The sequence below is a fragment of the Schistocerca nitens genome, chromosome 4 (assembly GCF_023898315.1).
Source record: "Schistocerca nitens isolate TAMUIC-IGC-003100 chromosome 4, iqSchNite1.1, whole genome shotgun sequence".
NCBI lineage: Eukaryota > Metazoa > Arthropoda > Insecta > Orthoptera > Acrididae > Schistocerca > Schistocerca nitens.
The window spans coordinates 694,563,594-694,589,600 of record NC_064617.1 but is presented as its reverse complement, the minus strand read 5'-3'; the positions used below and the strand labels follow the sequence as shown (position 1 = coordinate 694,589,600).

The 26,007-nt window shown below is 37.4% G+C and overlaps 1 protein-coding gene across 4 annotated transcripts in view; it reads right to left on the bottom strand.

Moving 5' to 3' along the window:
• The window catches only part of LOC126253191 (uncharacterized), a 181,147-nt gene that overhangs the window by 92,797 nt on the left and 62,343 nt on the right, over window positions 1–26,007 (bottom strand). For 3 of the 4 annotated variants that reach the window (XM_049954355.1, XM_049954357.1, XM_049954358.1), the window contains one exon: window positions 8,940–9,422. In XM_049954355.1, the coding sequence (XP_049810312.1) occupies window positions 8,940–9,086 (147 nt within the window). In that variant the 5' untranslated portion in view covers window positions 9,087–9,422. The remainder of the gene's footprint in view (window positions 1–8,939; window positions 9,423–26,007) is intronic. The other variant, XM_049954356.1, reaches the window with a different exon arrangement.

Genomic DNA, 26,007 nt, shown 5'->3' with positions numbered 1-26,007 from the left:
CATATTCATTTAAGCCATCGTACCTACTTCCACAACTGATTTTATGTCTGTCAAATTTCTGGTTGTACCAGCGGTTTCCAGATTAACTCGGAACCACCACTACACACATTAAGCTATCAACAGTCATATACTTTTTACATAAACTTAAAGCATGTCTGTGTGAAAACATCTTCCTTAGCTCCTATTATTCATATTTTCATAGTGACATACCATACATATGCTGCTTTAGGATAGCTCCAGTGGGACAAAAAAAAATTTAATGTGACAGAAGAAGGCAATCAGATGTGCAGCAGGTGTTTTCAAAAACAATGTATTTTGTAGGCCATTTTTCAAAAAAATGGGTGTTGTAAATGGACACCCTCCTCTAGCGTTACTTTTCTTCAACAGAAGCTATCGATACGATAAAAACTTTCTATCTTTGAAACACGTAATGGGACACCCTCTTCTAGCATAGCTTTTTTTATAATAGAAATAACCGATACCATGTATACTATCGATTCTTGTATAGGTGAACATTCTTGGCTGTTTCAATGAAAGAATTTTGTGTGATTTCATATGTGATGTATTATATTTCAGACTAAAATGTATCAAAGAAATTAATTTGGTAGTATTATGTATGTACAGCTAAATGGTTCAAATGGCTCTGAGCACTATGGGACTTAACTTCTGAGGTCATCAGTCCCCTAGAACTTAGACCTACTTAAACCTAACTAACCTAAGGACATCACACACATCCATGTCCGAGGCAGGATTCGAACCTGCGACCGTAGCGGTAGTGCTGTTCCAGACTGTAGCGCCTAGAACCGCTCGGCCACCCTGGCCAGCAATGTACAGCTAAAATTAGTCTTCTTTTGGAAATAATTTAAATGATGAAATTTTTGGCATACTTAAAATTCCTATTATTCATTTGCAGAATCTGAAGATATTTATTAAATTTATTTCTGAACTCATTTATAAAAGACTGCTATAACCTGGTGAAAATTCTTCTTTTGTCAAGAAAATTTGTGAACTCTCTTGTTTTGTAAACTCTTTGAAATATTGTGAGTACCACAGAATGTAAGGAGTAGTGGGCATGCCTCTGATGGAAATACATGTGGCTTTTAATTTTGTCTACAACAATGTAACTGATGGTTATATGAAAATGGAAATTGTGAACTCAGTGTGATATAGAAGAATGGGATAAAATAAAATAAAATCGTGGCAACAGATTGTACTTCATCAGTTATTTAGTCATCTGGAACCCAGGAAGTAGAAATTTCAGCTGCAAGAATGTACCCCCAGATCAGACGTGCCAACTCTCCCGATTTAAGCGGGAGACTTCCGATTTTTCTTCTTCCTCCGAATCTCCCGACCATGAAGACCGATCTCCTGATTTTCAGAGCAGTTTCAATACTTTCCTTACTATTTGAAAGCCCTGTGCCTTCGGTATACTGGTGGATGACAAGGTATGGCTGCTACTTGACTATGTTAAGTAATACTCTGACTAGCGAAAGTGAACACTTAGATACAGAAGTTGATATTCTCCACTCTCAGTACTGTAACTTTCAGCTTGAAGAAACCAACTTGGCAGCAGAGAGAATTGATGTTCGGTGGGCGTTGGTAGGTCATATGAAATCGGCTGTTGGGTTTCTTCAATATGATAAACTTGCAAAGGTGATGTTGTCTATTTTGTCAATTCCACATAGTAATGCGGAATGAGAGAGAATTTTTAACACAGTTACAAAGAGCAAAACTCAGCTCAGGTCCATGCTTCCAGAAACGTCTTTGGAGATATTTTTCATTTTAAAATCATTTCAAAAAGGCAAGTGCTTTGAGTAGAAATTTAGTTCAGGGTTTTGAAGAACGCAAAGTCAGCTACGGGTATGCTGAATAAGTAATTACCGTAATCAAACAAATTCAGACTGATAAACTATTCAGATTATTTGCTAAGCCTAACAGGTATATCCTGGATAAAATTGATTTAAATTAGGGAAAGATGTCTTACAGATATAAGATGCGACGCAAATATGGGTTGCATTATGAAATGAATACGTGTGATCATTTAATAGTGATTTATTCATGCGAAAGTGTGCTAATGTGAAAACAGAAATCTAATAGACGTTAATTTGTTTTCTTGGATCGTAATTTCGAACTGTAGTTCTCTCAAGAGTGCTTCACTTGAATGTGTGTGAATCCAAAGAAACATACAGAGCTCATCATTCATGTTGTTCAGCATGTTGAATGATAAATTATACAGTCTGAAGGCTCAGGTATGTCCATTATTTAGTACTTACAAGTAAATAATGAGACAGGTGAAATACCCTCAGACTTCAAGAAGAATATAATAATTCCAATCCCAAAGAAAGCAGCTGTTGACAGATGTGAAAATTACCGAACAATCAGTTTAATAAGCCACAGCTGCAAAATACTAACACGAATTCTTTACAGATGAATGGAAAAACTAGTAGAAGCCAACCTCGGGGAAGATCAGTTTGGATTCCGTAGAAATATTGGAACACGTGAGGCAATACTGACCCTATGACTTATCTTAGAAGCTAGATTATGGAAAGGCAAACCTATGTTTCTAGCATTTGTAGACTTAGAGAAAGCATTTGACAATGTTGACTGGAATACTCTCTTTCAAATTCTGAAGGTGGCAGGGGTAAAATACAGGGAGCGAAAGGCTATTTATAATTTGTACAGAAACCAGATGGCAGTTATAAGAGTCTAGGGACATGAAAGGGAAGCAGTAGTTGGGAAGGGAGTGAGAGAGGGTTGTAGCCTATCCCCAATGTTATTCAATCTTTATATTGAGCAAGCAGTGAAGGAAACCAAAGAAAAATTCGGAGTAGGTATTAAAATCCATGGAGAAGTAATAAAAACTTTGAGGTTCACCGATGACATTGTAATTCTGTCAGAGACAGCAAAGGACTTGGAAGAGCAGTTGAATGGAATGGATAGTGTTTTGAAAGGAGGATATAAGATGAACATCAACAAAGGCAAAATGAGGATAATGGAATGTAGTCGAATTAAGTCGGGTGATGCTGAGGGAATTAGATTAGGAAATGAGACATTTAAAGTAGTAAAGGAGTTTTGCTATTTGGGGAGCAAAATAACTGATGATGGTTGAAGTAGAGAGGATATAAAATGTAGACTGGCAATGGCAAGGAAAGCGTTTCTGAAGAAGAGAAATTTGTTAACATCGAATATAGATTTAAGTGTCAGGGAGTCATTTCTGAAAGTATTTGTATGGAGTGTGGCCATGTATGGAAGTGAAACATGTACGATAAATAGTTTGGACAAGAAGAGAATAGAAGCTTTCGAAATGTGGTGCTACAGAAGAATGCTGAAGATTAGATGGGTAGATCACATAACTAATGAGGAGGTATTGAATAGAATTGGAGAGAAGAGAAATTTGTGGCACAACTTGACTAGAAGAAGGGACCGGTTGGTAGGACATGTTCTGAGGCATCAAGGGACCACCAATTTAGTATTGGAGGGCAGCGTGGAGGGTAAAAATCGTAGAGGGAGACCAAGAGATGAATACACTAAGCACATTCAGAAGGATGTAGGTTGCAATAGGAACTGGGAGATGAAGAAGCTTTCACAGGATAGAGTAGCATGGAGAGCTGCATCAGACCAGTCTCAGGACTGAAGACCACAACAACAACAACAACTACATGTAAATGATAAAGCAAATGTAATTGAGTTGTTACAGGTATTGAATTATTGCAACTTTAATTGTCAGGGATATGTTGTAATTCACAATAGTACACCACTAATATTCTCCTGGTTTTTCACTTTTGAAAGTTGGCATATCTGCCCTGGATGCAAGAACTGGAGCCAAATCAAGAGAAAATGAAGATAAGGAAAAAGTTTTTCTTTTGTACATCTTAGGCCTCTCGAAGCTTTCAAAACTTGTGTAGAGACAGAAAAATTTAATAGTAATATGTGGGGGGATAAGATTACAAGTGGGGGCTCAGCTGGGATCTGTTCACTGATAACAAAGTTTTGTCTGTTGCAGAAGAAGAAAGGACAATTATTTGTGTATTTGTATTTTTTATGTAAATGAACTTCAATGTCTTGACAAAAAAACCCGAGGACTGCCCAACAAAGTCAACAGTGATGAGATAATATCAACAATGATGGACTGGATGAACTGAAAGAGGACATTTCAGCTACGACAAGGGACATCAATAAGAAAAAAAGATGAGTACAAACTATTTGTGAAGTTAATTTCTTTTCGGTGGACTCGTGTGATTGCTAGGAAAATGAATAGAAATGAGTGTAATGATGGAGATGTGAAAGCTGTAGGACCCAGCCAGAATATGTTAGAACCAAGTGAAATTGTAGTCAGCAAAGAAAGAGTGAAAACCGATATTTTGTCAGTTGATTTTAGCAAAATTAGAGGAAATGAAGACGGATAACAATAGCAAATTTAGTGCTGTTAATGATCAGTTAACAGAAATAAATACAGATAACAATATAAAATTTAGTGCAGGTAATGAGCAGTTAACTGAAATAAGGTTGGACAATGATAGCAAATTTACTTCACTACAACAACAATTAAACAACCTAAAAACTGAAAACAATTGTAAAATGGATCAAATAGACCAACTTAGTAATCAGGTTTTGGAGCTAAAAATTGGTTGTCAGATGGATTAAAAAGTGTGGATGAAAAAGTCAATGTATTAGTTAATAAATTTATTGTTTTGGAAAAAGTGTTAGTTGAACAACCTGCAAATCAGGAGAAGAATGTTGATGACAAAAGTGTTCAACAGAAGGCCGTAGATGAAAAAAATGGAACAGAACTTTAGTGGTTTAGATCAAAAAATTGTAAATGTTGAAAACATTATGCTAATTAATGTAAATGTTTTAGATCAAAAAACTTCAGTGGTTCAGGAAAATTGTGTTCACAATAATCTCTATTCAAATTATGGTATTGCGTGGTCCAACATTCCAATCGAAAGTTTTCCATCAGACAATTTACAGCCAGTGGATTTTTTGCAACCACTGTAGAGACAGTTCTGTGTTGAGCAGGAGACACAAGCAAAAGATTAAATTTGTTAAAAGATGTCTTGAAGGTGAAGCTCTGTCTTGGGTAAATTAAGTTTGGGTAACTTAAATCAGTGGGAAACACATAAAAGTTTCGAAAAAAGTTTGTAAATAAATTTTGGTCAGAAACTGAACAAGGGAGAATTAAAAGTAAATTTCTAAATGGTCCAAATTATAGGAATACAGACAGTATTGTGAAAGAGTTTTGTAAGAATCAACTTAAGAAACTAGCTCATGCTGACAAACCATTTGATGAAATGACTTTGATTGATGCACTCAAAAGGAGATTACCAGAGAGATTGCAGTGAGATTTAGTACACAGACCTGACAACTGTTTTGAACAATTTTTACGATATGTTGACAGGCTGGGCAGGGCAGTAGAAAGAAGCATGTACCATAATAATTGAAATGATAGAGATCACAATGATAATAGAGACAAAAATTTTGAACCTCAGCAGAATTGGAATAATGGAGATAATCATGGTCAGTTTAATAGAAGAAATAATCATAGAGGTAGCCCTTCAGGAAACAGCAGTCTGCCTTAATGAAGGTCTGCAGTTTTGGGGTGAGGAAACAGTACAGGACCCCAGTTTACACTTATAATCAGACAATAATAACAGTATTAGTAATGTGGCACAGGTATCTGAAGTTGAACAGAAGGAACATCAGATTTCTTGTTCACATTTTGATCAAAAGTTTTGGAATACTGTGTTTAATTATAATGATGTAGATACTAATCACAACCAGAATGTGAGAGTAATGAGAATTTTGATGTAGTGTGTACTAGTGATTTGTACTCTTGGTCAGGAAACAGTGTTATTGATGTATGTAAATCAGGTAATGACTGTATGGGATCTGAACTAGGTGGTATTTTTGACTAGATGTGACCTTGATGGAGGTGAGACTTGTGTTGTTAATGATTTTGTTGGTGCAGTAATTTTGGAAGAATATGATGATGGTGATGATGATGATGATGATGATGAGTATCAGGTATTTGTGTAATGCAAGAACAATGAAGTTTCAGAGTTATTTGTGAATGATGTTGACAGTACAGATAAGGTGAGTAATGTATGTTACCTATCTGTTGGAGTGTGTAATGGGAACTCTAGGGAGCAAACTGAAAGATGTGGGTAGATCCACTCCCCACTCTAATGTATGGCTGTACCCTGCTGGACCAGCCAACTTACAATGGATCATAGGTGCTGTCTAATATATTCAAGCATCTGTCAACTACATCAGTGTTGTGACGGAGATATGTAAATTGTTAGCCAAGACTGCCAAAGACAGTGTTATTCCAAATAAATGCATGTTTTTTCAAGTAGGGGGATTAACTTCCCAATGCATTAAGTAACATGAAATCAGTATGTATTTTTTTATCAAGTATAAACAAATTTTCTAGGCTGCTATGTATGTTGGTTAGTTTGTATGAACCATTATCAGGTAGTGTGGAAGACATTTACAAGTATAGACAACATAACAAGATGTATACATGTCTGCTTTCATACACTGATTTTGGTCCTCAAGGTACTTGATTATGTCATCATTCAAAGCTATTTATGACTCTGTTTACCAGCATTTATCCTTAGTACTGCAATACTGTATCTGACTGAAACTTGAGCTGTGGCCAGACTCATACTTAACTCTGTTTTGGGTACCCCTGGTCATCACAACTGTTTGTGTGTATTCAAGGATAATACTCTGGTTTATGTGGTTGATGGATTTTGTGCTATATTACTACTCATGATTGAGTATGTTCTGTGCCTGTCGTGTTTTTTGAGTCAGCTCACTTGGTCCTACACTTAGGCTCTAAATTTTTTCTCTTTTCTTTTGCAGATTTTTGAAGGTGTGATTTTGAGGATATAAACTTACAATTTGTATTTCTCATAATTTACATTGTCTCTGCATTTATTCCTGTAGTTCAGTGTTATAACATTGTAGTTTTGACTTTGTACTATTTGTCTTGTGACTGAATGTTCCACAGACCTGAAAATCAGAATGCCATGTCCTGGTATATGTATAGCTTATGACTTATTTGGTAGATATTTTCCTTATGCTTTCTGTAACATGTTATGTATAAGATACCTGTATTCATTTATATTCTATCTTTTGGCATCACTTTGTACACCGTTTAGCAAACCTTATAGTCTGTCACAAAATATTGTAAATATATTGTTTCCAAATTTTGTGAGGGGGATATTGTAAAGGGACACTCTCCTCTAGCATTACCCCCTCTTCTTCAACAGAAGTTATCAATACCAAAAATACTTTCTACCTTTTAAACAGGTTAATATTATCTCAGCTGCTTAACTAAAAGAATTTCATACAATTTTGTACACAATGTGGTATACTTCAGGCTACAATCCGCAAAAAGAAATTATTTTTGTTGTTACAATCAATATGTACTAGCTTTGAATGTACAGTTAAAATTACTTTTCTTTTAGAAACATTTGAAAATTATGAAATATCTGGCACACTTAAAATTCCTGTTATTAATTGTGCAATTGGACAATATTTATTATGATTACTTCTGGATTCATTTATAAAATAATGACATAAATTGGTGGAGACTCATTTGTCAAGAAAATTTGTAAACTCTTTGGAATATTGTTAGTACCACAGAATGGATTAGTAGTGGGGATGAATTTGATGTGATTGGATGTGTTTTTATTTATTTATTTATTTATTTTATTTATTTTTTTCTAGCAATAACAATATAGTTTTCGGTTTTGAAGAGGAAATTGTAAAGACAGTGTGATGTAGAAAAATGTGAAAGAATAAAAATCAACAGGCAATTCTTCACAAGTTATTAAATCAATTGGAACCATGAGAATCTACATGTCAAAAATTTCAACTTCAAGAATCAACCCCTAGATGTGAAGAACTGGAGCCAACTATGAGAAAAGAAGGTAAGTAAAAAAGTTTATTGTAAATCTAACTACTCTCAAAGATTATTAAAAGAGTTTATTATGATGTCAGTGACAATCAACAAATGAGGGAGGGGTAGATTGCAGTGTCATGACAGCCCCATCATTATTTACACTTAGTTGGGTAGTCCATTGATACTAAAAGAGCTACAAATTAAGCAGTCATATTATTATCAAAATACACATCACAAAGAAATGATCAACCAGCTCTTTACTAGATTAATCAAGAGTCATAATAGCTATATGTAGCTTGGAGTTAAACTGTTCACTGGACTGCCTCCAGACGCACACACTACCTCACTGAAAACTTTCAGAAATGTTATATGAAACTGGCTTAAAAAGAAGGTTCTTTTAGGCCACAGAAGAGTACTTGGACTGTGAAAAAGAAGATTCTAAATTTTGCCTTATACTTGCTGTACATCTGCAATGCAAATATACATGAATAAAGTGCTATCTTTATTACTCAGTTAGATTATTAGCTGTTTCTTCACGTCTTTTTAATTTTTACAAACTATTGAAGTTAAAGCATGCAAAATGTGTGCTACAGAGGATTGTTGGAGATTGTATGGGTACATCATCTAACTAATGAGGAGGTACTGAATAAAATTTGGAGGAAAAAGAATTTGTGGCTCAACTCAACTAAAAGAAGGGATCAGTTGAAATGTCATGTTCTGAGACATCAAGAAGACACCTACTTAGTGTTGGAGGGAGGTGTGTGGGAATAAAATTACAGAGAGAAACCATGAGATGAATACAGTAAGCAGGTTCTAAAGAATATAGGTTGCAGTGGTTCTTTAGAGATGAAGAGGCTTGCAGAGGAGAGAGTAGCAGAGAGAGGAGTATCAAACCAGTCTTCAGACTGAAGACCACAATAACAACAAACAATAATAATCAATTAATGAACCATAAAGCATGGTGTTGTTATTCAAAGGCAGGTTGTGCAAGTGTTCTATACAAAGTCAAAAATGGAATTTCACTGACCTTTTCAGGACGTATCTTGTATTCTGGGACTCTGTCCATCAATTTTCGCATTTCCTCCTTTGACTGGACTACACTACGAGACAGGTCCAGCACTTGAGGAGCTTCTTTCTTTTTCCCCAGCAGATCATCAAGCTTGATGGTTGCCATTTTGTTGTTGTTTTTTTTACTTTAATAAGTTAACAAAATTAGCATAGGCTATTAAGCAGAAAGAAGATTCATCCTTAATTATTTTGTTTCAATTCGGTGCAAGAGCTTTGTAAATATTAATCTTCTTGTAAATATAAATCTTCTACTACAGTCACCTTCCAAATTAACAGAAAACTTGTGCATAGGATGACATGAAAGTCTTTGCAGAAATTATTGTCTGCTGTTCAATGATCATCTGTGATGTAAGTAAGCATCACTGGTCTTCACAACCCAATAGCTTCCATTTCCATAGTTTAATTGGAGCAAGATGTTTCTATTTCTTCAAAGAACAGATCCCTGGAATTAAAGAAAGACAATCCATCTCATAGAATTCAAAACCTTAAATTCTAGAATTATTTGTTTTACAACACAATGATATACAATTACTTGGCTACAGCTGGCATTTCACTTACATAAACTGTAAATTCAAGGATGCAGAAATATTTAACCAAAGACTGCATCTTTTGCAATAGTCAAATGATTGTTTTAATGTTAAATACTTTTGAAGAAAAGGAGACCACTCACTGAAAAGCAGGAGTGCTAAGTTAAGACCCAAACAAAAGAAAGAAAACTGGCTAGCCTCACTTTCGGAGTAGTCCTCTGAAGACCTAGAGTGAAACACCCCCCCCCCCCCCTTACACACACACACACACACACACACACACACACACACACACACACACACACACACACACACACACACACACACACACACACACACACACACACACACACACACACACACACACACACACACACACACACACACACACACACACACACACACACACACACACACACACACACACACACACACACACACACACACACACACACACACACACACACACACACACACACACACACACACACACACACACACACACACACACACACACACACACACACACACACACACACACACACACACACACACACACACACACACACACACACACACACACACACACACACACACACACACACACACACACACACACACACACACACACACACACACACACACACACACACACACACACACACACACACACACACACACACACACACACACACACACACACACACACACACACACACACACACACACACACACACACACACACACACACACACACACACACACACACACACACACACACACACACACACACACACACACACACACACACACACACACACACACACACACACACACACACACACACACACACACACACACACACACACACACACACACACACACACACACACACACACACACACACACACACACACACACACACACACACACACACACACACACACACACACACACACACACACACACACACACACACACACACACACACACACACACACACACACACACACACACACACACACACACACACACACACACACACACACACACACACACACACACACACACACACACACACACACACACACACACACACACACACACACACACACACACACACACACACACACACACACACACACACACACACACACACACACACACACACACACACACACACACACACACACACACACACACACACACACACACACCCCCCCTCTCTCTGAACCCACAAGGTGCTGGCTGGACGGAGAGTGTCAATGGACTGGTTGTGATGGGGGTAGTGTCGGGTGGGATGGGTAGAGGGAGAAGGAGATGGAAGACAGGGAGAGGGACTGTGGGTGGTGGCTAGTGGCTCAGAGGGAGGCAACTGGTTCAGTTAGGAATGCGTAAGGGAGAAGTGGCCGGTATATTGGCTAGGCAAGTAATGCATGATTGTAGAGGCCATTGGGAAGCAGCACACACAGAAGGCAATGTGGGAACGTAAGTTCAAAGATGGTGACAGGATAGTGAAAGGGGAAAATGTTGGGTGAAGGGTTTAGGGCAGTGGGCTACTTGAGATTGAGGCCAGGATGATTATGGGAGAAGAGGATGTGTTTTAGGGATAATCCTATCTGCACAGTTTGGTGAAGCTGGTGGTGGAGGGAAGGATTCATATGGCCTAGTTGTGAAGCAGCCATTGAAACTGAGCATGTTGTGCTCAGATGGGTGATGACTTTGTTTTTGGCAACAGTTTGGCAGTGGCCATTCATCCTGGTGAACAGCTGGTTGGTAGTCACGCCAATGCAAAAAGCTGTGCAGTGTTTGCAGCTGATTTGGTACATGACATGCCTGCTTTCACAGGTGGCCTGGCCTCTGATGGGGTAGGATAAGCCTCCAACAGGATTGCATTAGGAGGTGCTGGGTGGGTGGATTGTGCAGGTCTCTGCCGCATGGATATGATCCCCTTGGCAAGGAGTTGGGATTGGGAGTGGCATAGGGATGGACTGGGATGTTGTGTAAGTTGAGTGGGTGACGGAATACCGCTTTAGGAGGGCTGGGGATGATCTTGGATACGATGGAGCTCATTTCAGGGCAAGATGAGAGATAATCAAAGCCTTGCTGAAAGGATGATATTGGGTGACGAGGGGGGGGGGGGAGGCATTCCTTTGTAGCTGACTCTTGGGGGTGTGTGAAGATATGGCATGGGAAATCTGTTTGTGGACTACGTTTGGGTGAGGTTACCTGTCTGTGAAGGCCTTTGTGAGGCCTTCAGCATATTGGGCAAGAGAGTTCTCGCCACTGCGGATATATCATCCATGAGTGGCGAGGCAGTATGGAAAGGACTTTTTGGTGTGGAAAGGATGGCAGCCATCAAAATGCAGGTACTGTTAGTGGTTAGTTGGCCTAATACAGACAGCAATGTGTATGGACCCATCAGAGAGTTGGAGGTCAATGTGCAGGTGTGTTGGCATTAGGAGAACCAAGTGAAGTGGATGGCTGAGAAGGTGTTGAGGTTGTTAAGGAATGTGGCTAGGGCGTCTTGGCTCTGAATCCTTATCATGAAGACAACATCAATGAACCTGACCCAGACTAGGCGTTGGAAGTTTTGGGAGGCTAGGAATTTTTCCTCTAGATGGCACATAAACAGGTTGGCATAGGAAGGTGCCATGCAGATATCCATGGCCACAACCAGACTGTTGCCAAGAACAAAGTGACCACCATGTGGCACAACACGCAGCTGATCAAAACATGCTCTACTTTAATGGTTGCTCCACAACATGGCCATCCAGATCCTCCCCTCTGCTACCAGCTTCTCTGAACTATGCATATGAGAGTTATTCCTACAACACATTCTCTGCTCCCATAACTGTCCTCACCTCAATGTCAGGTAAACCACTGCCCCTGCACCCTCCACCCAACAGTTTCTCCCACTTCCCCTTACTGTCACCCCCTCCCAACTCATGTTCTCACATTGCCTTCAGTGTGCGCTGGCCCACGTTGATCCCTACAGTTGTGTATTACATGCCAAACCCATATGCCTGCCACCCCTCCCTTCCACATTCCTAGCCAGCAAACTGATGCCTCCTCTGAGTCCCTATCCACCCACCCCCAGTCCCTCTCATTGCCTCCTGCCTCCTTCTTCTTCTGCCCACCCCAGCCAACACTACCCCCAACACAAACAGTCCACCGTTCCGCAAAGGATAACTCAGAAAGCTTGTAAGTTTTATTTGTTCGTGTGTGCCTATTGACAACTCAACACTTCTGCTTTCTGGTGAGTGGTCTCCTTTAACCCAAAAGTATTATTTTGTACATGAACATTCCTACAGCATTGATTGTTGAAATATGCTTTGTGAGACTGCACTCTAGGCTAGAATGAGAATTAAAATAATCATATGGGTTAAGCCCATATTCAGCTGCAGAAATACTAACATTTTATTCTATACACTGCATTTTAAACAAAGCAGAAGTGGAGTCAGTTGCGTAACTACAACATATGATTTTCTATATTCCATCTGGGTTGAGAAATGTCACTAAAATTAAAAGAAAGGTTACACTAAAAATGCGAAATTGTGTGAAACAAGAGTGTACAAGGATGGTGGACAACATATTGTGTCAGAAGGGTGAGCATTGGGCCTAACTGGTTTCCACAAACATAAAAATGTTGTGAGGTATTGTCAGCAGATACATAATTTACAAAATTTAATGGACATGAGATAAAGATTGCCTCAGGTACTGAGTGGTGGTTTTACAGCTTATTGACAGTAACTGGCATTTGACTCACCACAGCTGTCATTAAAATGGCATATGAAATACACCATTGTAATCAAACAAACTGACAATTTAATAATTAAGTCATACAACAAATTCCATTAAGATTACGAAGCAGTGAATGTATAATAAATGAAAATATATTGGAAGTAGAAGCTCATTTCAGAATTGAAAATACAAAATTAAAATGTAATACAGTAATCTTTCAGAATTCAGTGCTACACAAGTAATATGGGACTTTAAAAAATAAATAACAAAGGTATATTTCAAACAATTTCAATCATACAAGGAATGCAAGAGCTCTTGAAAATTTGAAAGTAATGTACATAATAATTTGTGAACAATGTATTTAAAGACAGTGATTTGTTAAAAGATTGTCTTTTCTAAATCACTTGACTAACAGTTGTCTGATGAATATCAACATATTCTCAGAGTGGATTAGAGAGTTCATGTTGTAGGAGAATTAATGAAAAGATTTCAGTGTCAAGATAACTGATTACATTGGTGACATGATGCAAGAGATGTACAGCCAATTTAAGTTGTACTTTCTCACTAGACAACCATACAATCTATATGAGGACTGATCAATACAGTTCAAGAGAATGAGACAAAATTATGTCATTCCTATTAAAAATGTATGCAGGATTTAATTCCATCACTGGTTCATTTAATAAACTGTGTTTTCCAGGAAGGTATATTCCCCAGTAATTTGAAGCTGACAATTGTGTGTGGCCTTTGTTTGAATGTGGAGATAGTAAACTTCTCTAAAACTATAGATTTTTGTTCTAATTTCCCACTTCAGTAAGCTTTTTGAAAACAGTATAGGAAAACACTTGCTGGATCATTACAACATAAGGACACATTATGGGGTTTTCAACATAGTTTTAGAGCAAGGTGGAGCACAACATCAGCAGCAGTGCAGTTTATGCATAAGTCTCTACAAAATAACTGATAGCAGCCTTTTTAGACCTTCCAAAAGCTTTTGACAGGGTGTACAATGATTAACTGCAAATGCTGATCTCTATGGAAATATTATGTGCCTACTAGAGTCATATTTGACAAATAGGCAACAACACACTGAAACTGTCTATGACAATGGGAACATCATGGACAGGAAAATGTTCAGAATGAGAACAATTAAATTTGGTGAGCAACATTGCTCAATATTAAGACCTTTATTATTTTTCATTTATGCAAATGACCTTCCCAGGATTCACGATAATGAACAACTCTTCACCATGAATGCCAACAATACATTTGGTCTTGGCTGGGAAAAAGATTCAGGTAATCTTAACAAGGAAGTGCAAAAATAAATAGGGAAAATACAAGATCATTTGGAAAGTGAAAATTTAATGGTTAATTTCTCAAAAAGCAAAGTAGTTTACTTTCAGTCTCATGGATCAAATAACCAAAAAGTGATAAATGAAAGTCCACTGAACAACACAACCATTGTTTGCAACTATTTAGCATGTATAAAGGTACTAAACTGACCTGAAAACATCAATTTAATAATGTGTATAATAAGCTAACATCTAATCTATATGTCTTAAGGAGGATAACTCCATATCTAAATTCAAAATTAAGTATAATAAATTTTGGACCAGGAGAACAAGGGTAAGTCAAATGAAAATCTGAGACAGAGGGACATATATAATTGGAAAGAAAAAGCATAAGATAGAAGCATTTGGAGGCAACATGTGAGATTGGAAGTCTCGGAGTCCCTTGGAAGCCAAATAGAACCTTTTATGTCGTACAGTATTATATTTCAGGGTGGAAAATATCATACATACATCAACAGAGTTTTTGTGTTAAAGGAAAGTAGCTTAAGTGAGAGGATACAATATGTATAGATATATTTTTAATTTGCATTATCATGGCTGTATAGGCAATATATATGTTCCAAATGATTACAATAGTAATAAAGGAGAGAAAAAATTCTAGCAGAAATGTACAATTTCATGGTTATAATAAAGGAGTAAGGAAGACTTTTATTTAAACTGTAGAAGACTCAGACTGATTGAAAGCAGTTCATATTTGAAGGAGTCCTGTACTATAACTCATAACTAAATTTTAGGAGAGACCTCAAGAAATGGCTTACAGCTAAGTATCCATATGACTCAGAACCGATCAAGGAGCCAGATAAAAGTGAAATCTAAAGTATTGTGCTGCTACTCTTTTGTTAGTATTAAATGTCCTTGTATATCGTAAGAGTATGTGCACTTTAAATCCACAGTGTTGTGCAGTTAATTTGCACATGAAAGGATTACACTGAGACAACAAAAGTCATGGGATGCCTCCAATATTGTTCAGATCTCTTTTTGCACAGTTTAGTGCAGCAACTCAATGAGACAACGATTCAGTCATTGGAAGTCCCCTGCAGAAATATTGAGCCATGCTGCCTCTATAACTGCCCATAATTGCTTAAGTGTTGCCAGTGCAGGATTTTGTGCCTGAACTGACCTCTCGATTATGTCCCACAAATGTTCAATGGGATTCATGTCAGGTGATCTGGGTAACCATTTCATTTACTTGAGTTGTCCAGCATGTTCTTCAAACCAACAGTGAACAATTGTGGCCCAGTGACATGGTGCATTATCATCCACAAAAATTCCATTGTTGTTTGGGAAAATGAAGTCCATGAATGGCTGCAAACGGTCTCCAAGTAGCCAAATATATCATTTCCAATCAATAATCTGTTCAGTCGGACCAGATAACACAGTCCATTTGATGTAAACACTGCCCACACTATTATGCAGCCACCACCAGCTTGCACAGTACCCTGCTGACAACTTGTGTTCATGGCTTTGTGGGGTCGGTGCCACACTCGAACCCTGCAATCAGCTCTTACCAACTGAATCAGGACTCATCTGACCAGACCATTATTTTCCAGTCATCTAGGATCCAACCGATACAATTACAAGCCCAGGAGAGCTACTGCCGGTGATGTCATGCTGTTAGCAAAAGCACTCATGTCAGTCGTCTGCTGCCCAAGCACATTAACACCAAATTAAGCCACGCTGTCCTAACAGATACATTCACTGTATGTCCCATATTGATTTCTGCAGTTATTTCATGCAGTGTTACTTGTCTGTTAGAACTGACAACTCCCCACAAATGCTGTTGCTCTCAGTCATTAAGTGAAGGCTGTCGGCCACTGCATTATCTATGGTGAGAGCTAATGCCTGAAATTTGGTATTCTTGGCACACTCTTGACACTGTGGGTCTCAGAGTATTCAATTCCCTAACAATTTCCAAAATGGACTGACCCACACATCTAGTTCCAATTACCATTCCATGTTCAAAGTCTGTTCATTTCTGTCATGTGGCCGTAATCACATAGGAAACTTTTTCACATGGACTATCTGAGTATATATGACAGCTCTGCCAATGCACTGCCCTTTTATACCTTCTGCACATGGCATACCACCATCTGTATGTGTGCATATCACTATCCCATGACTTTTGTCACATCAGTGTATACACAAAAGATTATAAATTAAGCTCGTATATGTTTTGTTGTTTGCTGGGAGCAAATAAATAAATATGAGCCATGTGTCAGAGGAGTGGTCACTGCCACCACAGGACAATAGGCCAAGAAGTTGGAGTTGATTCTGCTGTGATTGTGCTTGTCTTTTAAAAAGGATTTATAGGCAAAGACAATTTCATACAGCCCAACACTATTATTACCAAGAGGATTGTTTGGCAACATGTCTGCTGGAATTGTAAAAATGTCTAAATCTGTTATGCAGCTCAAGCCACAACAAAGTAATGTGGTTCTTGGTGGCTGTCTGTAGCCAAAGAGTTGCAGTCTAGCAAAAAAAAAAAATTCTGTGTCATGATGTTAATGTAAACTGCTATACAATGGCTTATGCCCTGTACTAGTGTGGAGAAAAAAGACAAATGATAATGACATGGATGGCTCAATAATCACAGCTTCAGGTGACAGACTTAAATTGGTTTTAGTGAAATGGAGACTCTGACATTAAAAAGAGATGAACAAAGCCCAATCATGAGCAACACACCACAACCAATGATTGCCCCACACCTGCCATCATCACAACCATTACCTACAAATGACAAAATAGTAGCCATACATAATGGTGAAAGCAGTTCAGCCTTTGTAGCTGTTGACGCTCTGACTAGGAACCACTGACACTAGTTGGAGGCAGGGAGGGCACAATATGGATGACTTTTGTGTTGTAAACCATTTTATAACAATGGTCCCTTTTTATGTTAATGTTTATAAAGATTCCAGTCTTGTTTCACTTAATGACATTAATATGTGCACGCTTAATTTTGAAATTAACATCTGTGCAACAATATCAATAACCTAACACTTCATTTATATTCAGCATACACAATACAGAGCATTCAAGATATTAGCAAGTCTATAGAAAGTATGAGCATTGGGAAAATTCAGCTATTATTTTCATACAGAAACATACAACTGACAGGAACTGTAGAAAATTTGGTCTTGATGCTTCATCTATTCTCCAATGAATAATTCCATAACAGTCTTCCCAAAATACAGTTCATCATAATTTGCAACATATTAAAAAAATTGTGTCTTCCAGTGTTTGCTTTCACAACACTACCATTGCATTGCATGGCTAGGACGTCACACCTTCAATGGTGCAATGTGCTTCAGAAGCTACATTGGCTTCTAGTATATTCACATGGTTTTTCACTTTAGTTGTTACTACAGTGATGCCTGTGATTGGTTACTTCTACATCTACATACATACTCCACAATCCACTGTATGGTGCATGGCACAGGGTACATTTTACCACTACTAGTCATTACTCTTCCTGTTACACCTGCAAATAGAGCAAGGGAACAATGACTGTCTATACTCCTCTATATGAGTCTTAATTTCTCTTATCTTATGTTCATGGTACTTGCGCAAAATGTATGTTAGTGGCAGTAGGGTAATTCTATTGCCAGCTTCAAATGTGGATTCTCTAAATTTTCAAGGTAGTGTTTCTCAAAAAGAACATCGCCTACCATCCAGGGATTCATATTATGCTTTCCAAAGCATCTCCATAATACTTGTGTGTTGATCGAACCTACTGGTAACTAATCCAGCAGCCACCTCTGAATTGCTTTGATGTCTTCCTTTAATCTGACTACCAATAATAAATCTTGCATAAGTCATTTTGTATCCTTTTACAGTCACTCAACAACGATATCTTCCCATACCTCACTGCATCATCAGCAAACAGTGTCATACTTCTGCTCACTCTATATGGCAGGTCATTTATGTAGGGAATAATAACAGTCCTGTGACACTTCCCTGGGGCACTTCAGATGATACTCTTATCTCTGACTAACACTTGCTGTCGAGGACAAAGTACTGGGTCTTAAGTAGCTCACATATCTGGGAACCTTTTCCATATGCTTGTACCTTCATTAGCAGTCTGCAGTAGGGCACCATGTGAAATGTTATTCAGAAATCTAGGAATTTGGAATCTGCCTGTTACCCTTCATCTATAGTTCACAGGTTACCATGTGGAAAAATGGCATGCAAGTTTAACATAAGTGATACTTTCCAAAACTGCTGATTTGTAGACAGAAGCTTTTCTATCTCAAGGAACTTTATTACATTCAGACTGAGAATATTTTCAAGAATTCTGCAGCAAACTGATATTAAGGATGTTGATCTGTAATTTTGAGTATCAGTTCTTTCACCCTTATTATACACAGAAGTCAACTGCATTTTTTCAGTCATTTGGGATTTTTCTGGGCGAGAGATTAGCGATAAATGCAAGCTAAGTAATGTTTAGTTATGCATTTGTGGTAATGCACTCAAATCACTGGCATACACTGTTAAGCCCTTCAGTACATCTGTTGGGAGACATGAATACTCCCAAAACTAAGATTTTTTTGCAGCTTTTCCAGCTTGTATATGGAGCCATTGGGGTCAATGAAATGGGATGCAATATTCAAGTTCTTTCATTCATAATAATGTTCATATCCATTTAGTAGCCATGGGAAATAACTGGCTGATCAGTGTTTGCTTGATTATATTATATTTCTCTGTCACTGGTGATAATACCAGTTTGTCACAGACCTCAGTAGCCTTTGTTAATTGAGGGAAGCTGCAGCATAATATACAAGACAGTCAGAAATCATTTTTAAACAAACTTACTTCCCTGGTACTTCTTAACATGCCACGCTGATTCAGTATTCCACATTCAAATTTTTGCCAGTTTCCTTTATTATCTATGTCATCATCAATACATGAGTGTATGAAATGTACAATGCCACCTTGTGTCCCATCTCAAATTCCATGTGTCACTTATATGGCATAATATAAACAACACGGACTGTGGACAAAGATTTAACATATCTTCAGCTAGCCTGACTACAAGCAAGAGAATAATGTCTGCAATTAAGGCTGATAATCCTAAGCTTATAGTGAAATACACCATGATCAATGTACTTTGGTACAAAAGCTGTCTTGTATTTTGATTGTAATGTCAACTTTTGTAAGCCATTATCATTGCCATCTGTATTCCTTATAATTCTATTACACCATCTCACAATATTTTTTGTCTTTATGGTCTTTTCTTACTTCATCCATATCCTTCTTTCTGGTTTTTGAAAACAACTTTATATTCTTCATTGCTCTCAACTAAATTTATTGTTCTGCTCCCTTGATATATTTTCATCCTTTTTATTTCTCACATCTCTGGTGGCCCTTCAAATTCCATGCTTCATTTTGGATTATGCTGACTGTGACCCCTGAGCCAGTATGAGATTTCATACCAACATAACCCATCAAATTCATCCATTCATTATAGCCAAGCAAGATGGAGCAAAGGTTAGATCACTAGATTCATATTTGGAAGGAGTGAGTTTCAATTACTTATTGGTACAACTTTATTTAACTTTCTCATTGTTTCCATAGATAATTTGAGTTAAATGCCAATTTTCATGCATATAATTGTACAGTTTGAGTATTTGCTCTATATCTTAAGACAGAATGTTAAACAACAACATTCCATACATTTCTCTTCCATATGCCTATACGGCAACTATTAACGACTCTTCACTGTAACCTCAGTTTAGATATAGAATAACTTTTACTACATATAAGGCATTTACACATAGATGTGGTCCTCTCTTCCAAGTACTTAGACACTAAAAGGGAATTTTTAAAGTGATCTCATCATTAAATTAAGTAAAAGGTCCTTAAAAAAAAGGTCTGTCACCAGCTACCTAGGCATAATTTTAGATGATTGACAGAATTATAGTGCATAGACTGAAGAATTGAGTAAGAGATGTGGGAATATCATGAACAAAATAATTAGCCTAGTCAGTCATCTATAGAAAATATCTATGTAAACAATAAGGATGTATTGTAATACTATCCTAACTACAATAATAGGATATTGTACAAGTTCTTATGCACAAAGCCTCCTGATAATGATACCACTGAGAACAGTTGTTAGCATGCTAAATGGGATACATCTCCAGTTCACAGAGACTTTTGGTACGGTGTCAGTTGAGGTAGTGCAGTAATGCTCAGAGTACACTAATTTGATCTGCAGATGTGAAATGATGTGTGATGTACTACATGAAGAGAGAAGAACATAATCATGTGCAGAATATAACATGTACTGTAAGCAAACAGCAAATTTTTAATAAGATGTTCCTCCTGTGGTAGAAATGATGAGATGATGTCCAAAAAGAAAGGCACATGTACAGCTTCCTCCTCAACATAAAAAGTCTGGGAATAGGTTCCTCAAACCTACCCTCCTCTCCACCAAGAAGAGTACATGCTTCTTGATGGACCATGACACTTATGCCATATACTGGCATCAAATTGGGAGAAGGCATATCTACGAATGTGCATATGATGTAAAGGTACACCATAACACAGTATTTGGTGATTCCCACTGTATGCAGATGTGGTTGATGCTGGCTAGCAGCAAATTAATTAACATGAGAAGACACATCTGGGAGATATTGGCAATGTGAGACAACATAGCAGATCCTAGATGATAGCACCAATGCCATTTCAACAAAGGCTTGCATAGTGTGTCATCCTATCAGTCAATCTCCATCCACTGAACAATATGAATTTACAACAGAAGGCTAAGAAGCAGCATAGCAAAGGCAGTTGGAGTCAACAGCCACAGCAGATGGATAGCTAGAAGTGCATGCTTGACAGATGTAACCATAACATCAGAGTGACAGTACATTTGTAGGCCCATCTCATGCTACACACGGAGCCATGACCTAAAGACTTGATACTGGTAACAACCATGCTCTCTCAGAAGAGGGAAGCTGTCTCCTGCATTCAGTGACACAGGAGACAACATCATAATTAGATCCCACCACAATGCCATATGTAGTGCCCAAGGAATCAACAGGATGTACCCACAGACTTGGAAGTTCCCTGTGGGATCTGGCATGCAAAATACTGTTCGCATACTGTTCATAATGCACAAGAGTGCACTGAAAGTAATGCCTCCAGATTTTTTATGTGAAAACTCTTAAAGAACTTAAAACATCCATCCCAAGAACCAACCACAAAGAAGCACCCCCTTTGTCACCTGATACCACCCAGGACTGGAACAACTGAGCCATGTCCTACATCTAGCCTTTGATTATCCATCATGATGCCCTGAAATGAGAGACATTCTACCCAAAATACTTCCAGCCCCTCCCAAAATGGTGTTCTGCCACTCACCCAACTTCCACAACATCCTAGTCCATCACTATTCTACCCCCAGTCCCCTGCCACAGGGATCATACCCAAGTGGAAGACCCAGATGGAAGACCTGCTCAAACCACCCATCCAGCACCACCTACTCCAGTCCCATCATAGGCTTATCCTACCCCATGAGAGGCTGGAACACCTGTAAAAGCAGCCATGTTATATACCAGCTCTACTGCAACCACTGCACAGCATTTTTCAATGATATGACAACCAACCAACTGTCAACTAGAATGAATGGCCACCGCCAAACTGTTGCCAAAAAGAAGATGGACCACCCAGTGGCACAACATGCAGCAGAGCATAACATGCAAGATTTAAATGGCTGCTTCACAGTATGTGCCATCTGGATTTCTACCTCATGTCTACATATTTATTTCTCAACATGGTCACCTTGGTGACAAACACATTTCCACCAATGAAAGACCAGTTTGCTGATACAATCACTGTAGAATGTTTGACTTCGTTGAAGGAGCCACAACCTCACCTCTGTGTGGACCAATTCATTACTATGCAAGTGAAGTTCTTGAAGGTATACTTTAAGTTTTAAAAACAGGTGAAAATCAGATGGGGCAAAGTCGGGACTGTATGGAAGACAGTTGATGACAGCAAACCCAAGGTACCAGATTGTTGCGGATGTTGCAGCACTCATGTGGTCTGGCTTTGTTATGCTGAAGGTGTGGATGCGCCATATGTGGATGAACTCTCTGAATTTGAAACTCAATTACAGCACGCTGTTTCTCATGCACTGATACAGTTACATTATACACCACTGTGTTATGCATCACAATACGGAGGCCTCTAGCACCAGAGGGCTATAAATATGTAGTCATGTAGAATGTTAATAATATTTGTTTTATTTAAAAAGGTTTATGAATTTCCACATAAAAAATCTGGAGGCATTACCTTTTACCACACCCTCCTATGATGTAAGATTATAAAATTGCCATTTTTGATGCAAATGAATGGGTCAGTTTTGAGACCCGTCATGCCACAAGAACTAAATTTTATAGGTGACACAGAAAACTTATTATGTACCACAGAACTGATGGTTATCTATTCAATAGTGTATGACAGATTCAGGGGAGGGGGCACAATGGCCCCTCTTTCCCCTTCTCCCCCCCCCTCCCTCCACCCCTTGTAGACACCTATGGAAATAGCTATGATAACAGTAAGTAGTTATATGTTACCAGTAATAGTAATGTAGATTTGTTGGTTCCCAATGTAAGAAAATAATGTTAATTTTTGACAGTAGCATTCTTAGTAAGCACAAATACAGCCTCTGTTTAAGTTATATGTGACAACTAAATGTAATAAATACATAAATGTAAAATTCTATTCTAAGTAGGCAGTGTAGAATGTCTAGACATATCTCAAAAAAGCTGCACTAACAGCTTCAGACATAAAGTAGAACTAGAAGAATAAGAAAAAAATAAATAAAATAAAAGCTTATGACAGTAATTTTTCATGGATGAACAAGTTGTAATATTAAAGAGAGGCACACACAGAAAATAAAATACTAGTAGTGTAACAACGGAAAAAATTTATCCTGCTCATACTCAATGCTCCTATGGATTATGTTAGTGATTTATCATCTATTAAGTTCTGTTATAAATATATTTACAACTAATATTGTGCAAGATGTTATCACAGAAGTTAATTTATGATACACATCACACAGTCACTCAAAAATTGTATCACCTGCAGCTTGGGTGAAATGAAATAAATTCAGTTAGTAGCTTGTTGCTACATTATACTCTTAAGCATATGCAGAGGCTTTTAGCACATAAATGAAATGCATTCAAGTTTTGTGCTGATGATGTAATAAGTGATTTGTTTGAATTACTCTAGATAATATATTTAGCAAAAGCAAAGGTACTTCAAATACTTCTACACATATTCACCCTACATGCAACATTTAAAACTTAGTTACAGTGGAAGTTCAGTTTATAGGAATACATGTCACATGGTCTTATTTTATCTTGTACTTGGTACACAATGCTACATAAGGTATTTTATAATATAGATCACAGATGAGAAATCTAGAAAAATGTTTTAGCTGATGATGTGATACTCTTCTGGAAAGTTATATAAGAGAAATGTACAATGCTACCAATTTTTATAATTATATTATTTATCTGTTTTTATTAAACAGCAATATTTATGAATGCATTTAAACACTGTGATTTTTGTTGACAATCTTAGTCATTTCAAGTATCCGGGAATATCAGATGTGAGATTGCAGAAATACTTCAACATGCTTATTCTGGAAAAATGGCATCAGGTGCTGTAACTTACCTTGTTCATCATGTTTCCAAAAAACAATACATAATTTCACAAATTTAAATAACAGTTTTCTGTAAATACAGAACATAAATATATAACTAATACAGTTCTGTTTCTGATAAAGGAAAAAAAAATGTATGAATACTGTTTGTACAAAAATGTATTTACTGAATAAACTTTTTTGCTGGAGCTTGCTGATTACACAGTTACCAACAAACAAGAACAAAATCAGTTTTGATAACTAAGGACTTGCCTAGTGTAGAAGACACACTTGTGCATTCTCATGAATAGATTAGGTTAGATTAATACTAGTTCCATGGATCATGAATACGATATTTTGTAATGATGTGGAACGAGTCAAATTTTCCAATACATGACATAATTAAGTTAATTTAACAACACACTTAAGTTAATATAACAACTTTTTTTGTGTTTTTTAATTTTTTTAATAATTTTTTTTTCTTAATTTATATCTAAAAATTCCTCTATGGAGTAGAAGGAGTTGTCATTCAGAAATTCTTTTAATTTCGTCTTAAATACTTGTTGGTTATCTGCCAGACTTTTGATACTATTTGGTAAGTGACCAAAGACTTTAGTGGCAGTATAATTCACCCCTTTCTGTGCCAAAGTTAGATTTAATCTTGAATAGTGAAGATCATCCTTTCTCCTAGTATTGTAGTTATGCACACTGCTATTACTTTTGAATTGGGTTTGGTTATTAATAACAAATTTTATAAGAGAGTATATATACTGAGAAGCTACTGTGAATATCCCTAGATCCTTAAATAAATGTCTGCAGGATAATTTTGGGTGGACTCCAGCTATTATTCTGATTACACACTTTTGTGCAATAAATACTTTATTCCTCAGTGATGAATTACCCCAAAATATGATGCCATATGAAAGCAATGAGTGAAAATAAGCATAGTAAGCTAATTTACTAAGATGTTTATCACCAAAATTTGCAATGACCCTTATTGCATAAGTAGCTGAGCTCAAACGTTTCATCAGATCATCAATGTGTTTCTTCCAATTTAATCTCTCATCAATGGACACACCTAAAAATTTGGAATATTCTACCTTAGCTATATGCTTCTGATTAAGGTCTATATTTATTAATGGCATCATACCATTCACTGTACGGAACTGTATGTACTGGGTCTTATCAAAATTCAGTGAGAGTCCGTTTACAAGGAACCACTTAGTAATTTTCTGAAAGACAATATTGACAATTTCATCAGTTAATTCTTGTTTGTCATGTGTGATTACTATACTTGTATCATCAGCAAAGAGAACTAACTTTGCCTCTTCATGAATATAGAATGGCAAGTCATTAATATATAATAAGAACAACAAAGGACCCAAGACTGACACTTGTGGAACCCCATTCTTGATAGTTCCCCAGTCTGAGGAATGTGCTGTTCTTTGCATATTATGAGAACTGCTTATTTAAACTTTCTGCACTCGTCCAGTTAGGTATGAATTGAACCATTTGTGCACTGTCCCACTCATGCCACAATATTTGAGTTTGTCTAGCAGAATTTCATGATTTACACAATCAAAAGCCTTTGAGAGATCACAAAAAATCCAAATGGGTGGTATTCGGTTATTCAGATCATTCAAAATTTGATTGGTGAAAGCATATATGGCATTTTCTGTTGAAAAACCTTTCTGGAAACCAAACTGACATTTTGTTAGTACTTCATTTTTACAGATATGTGAAGCTACTCTT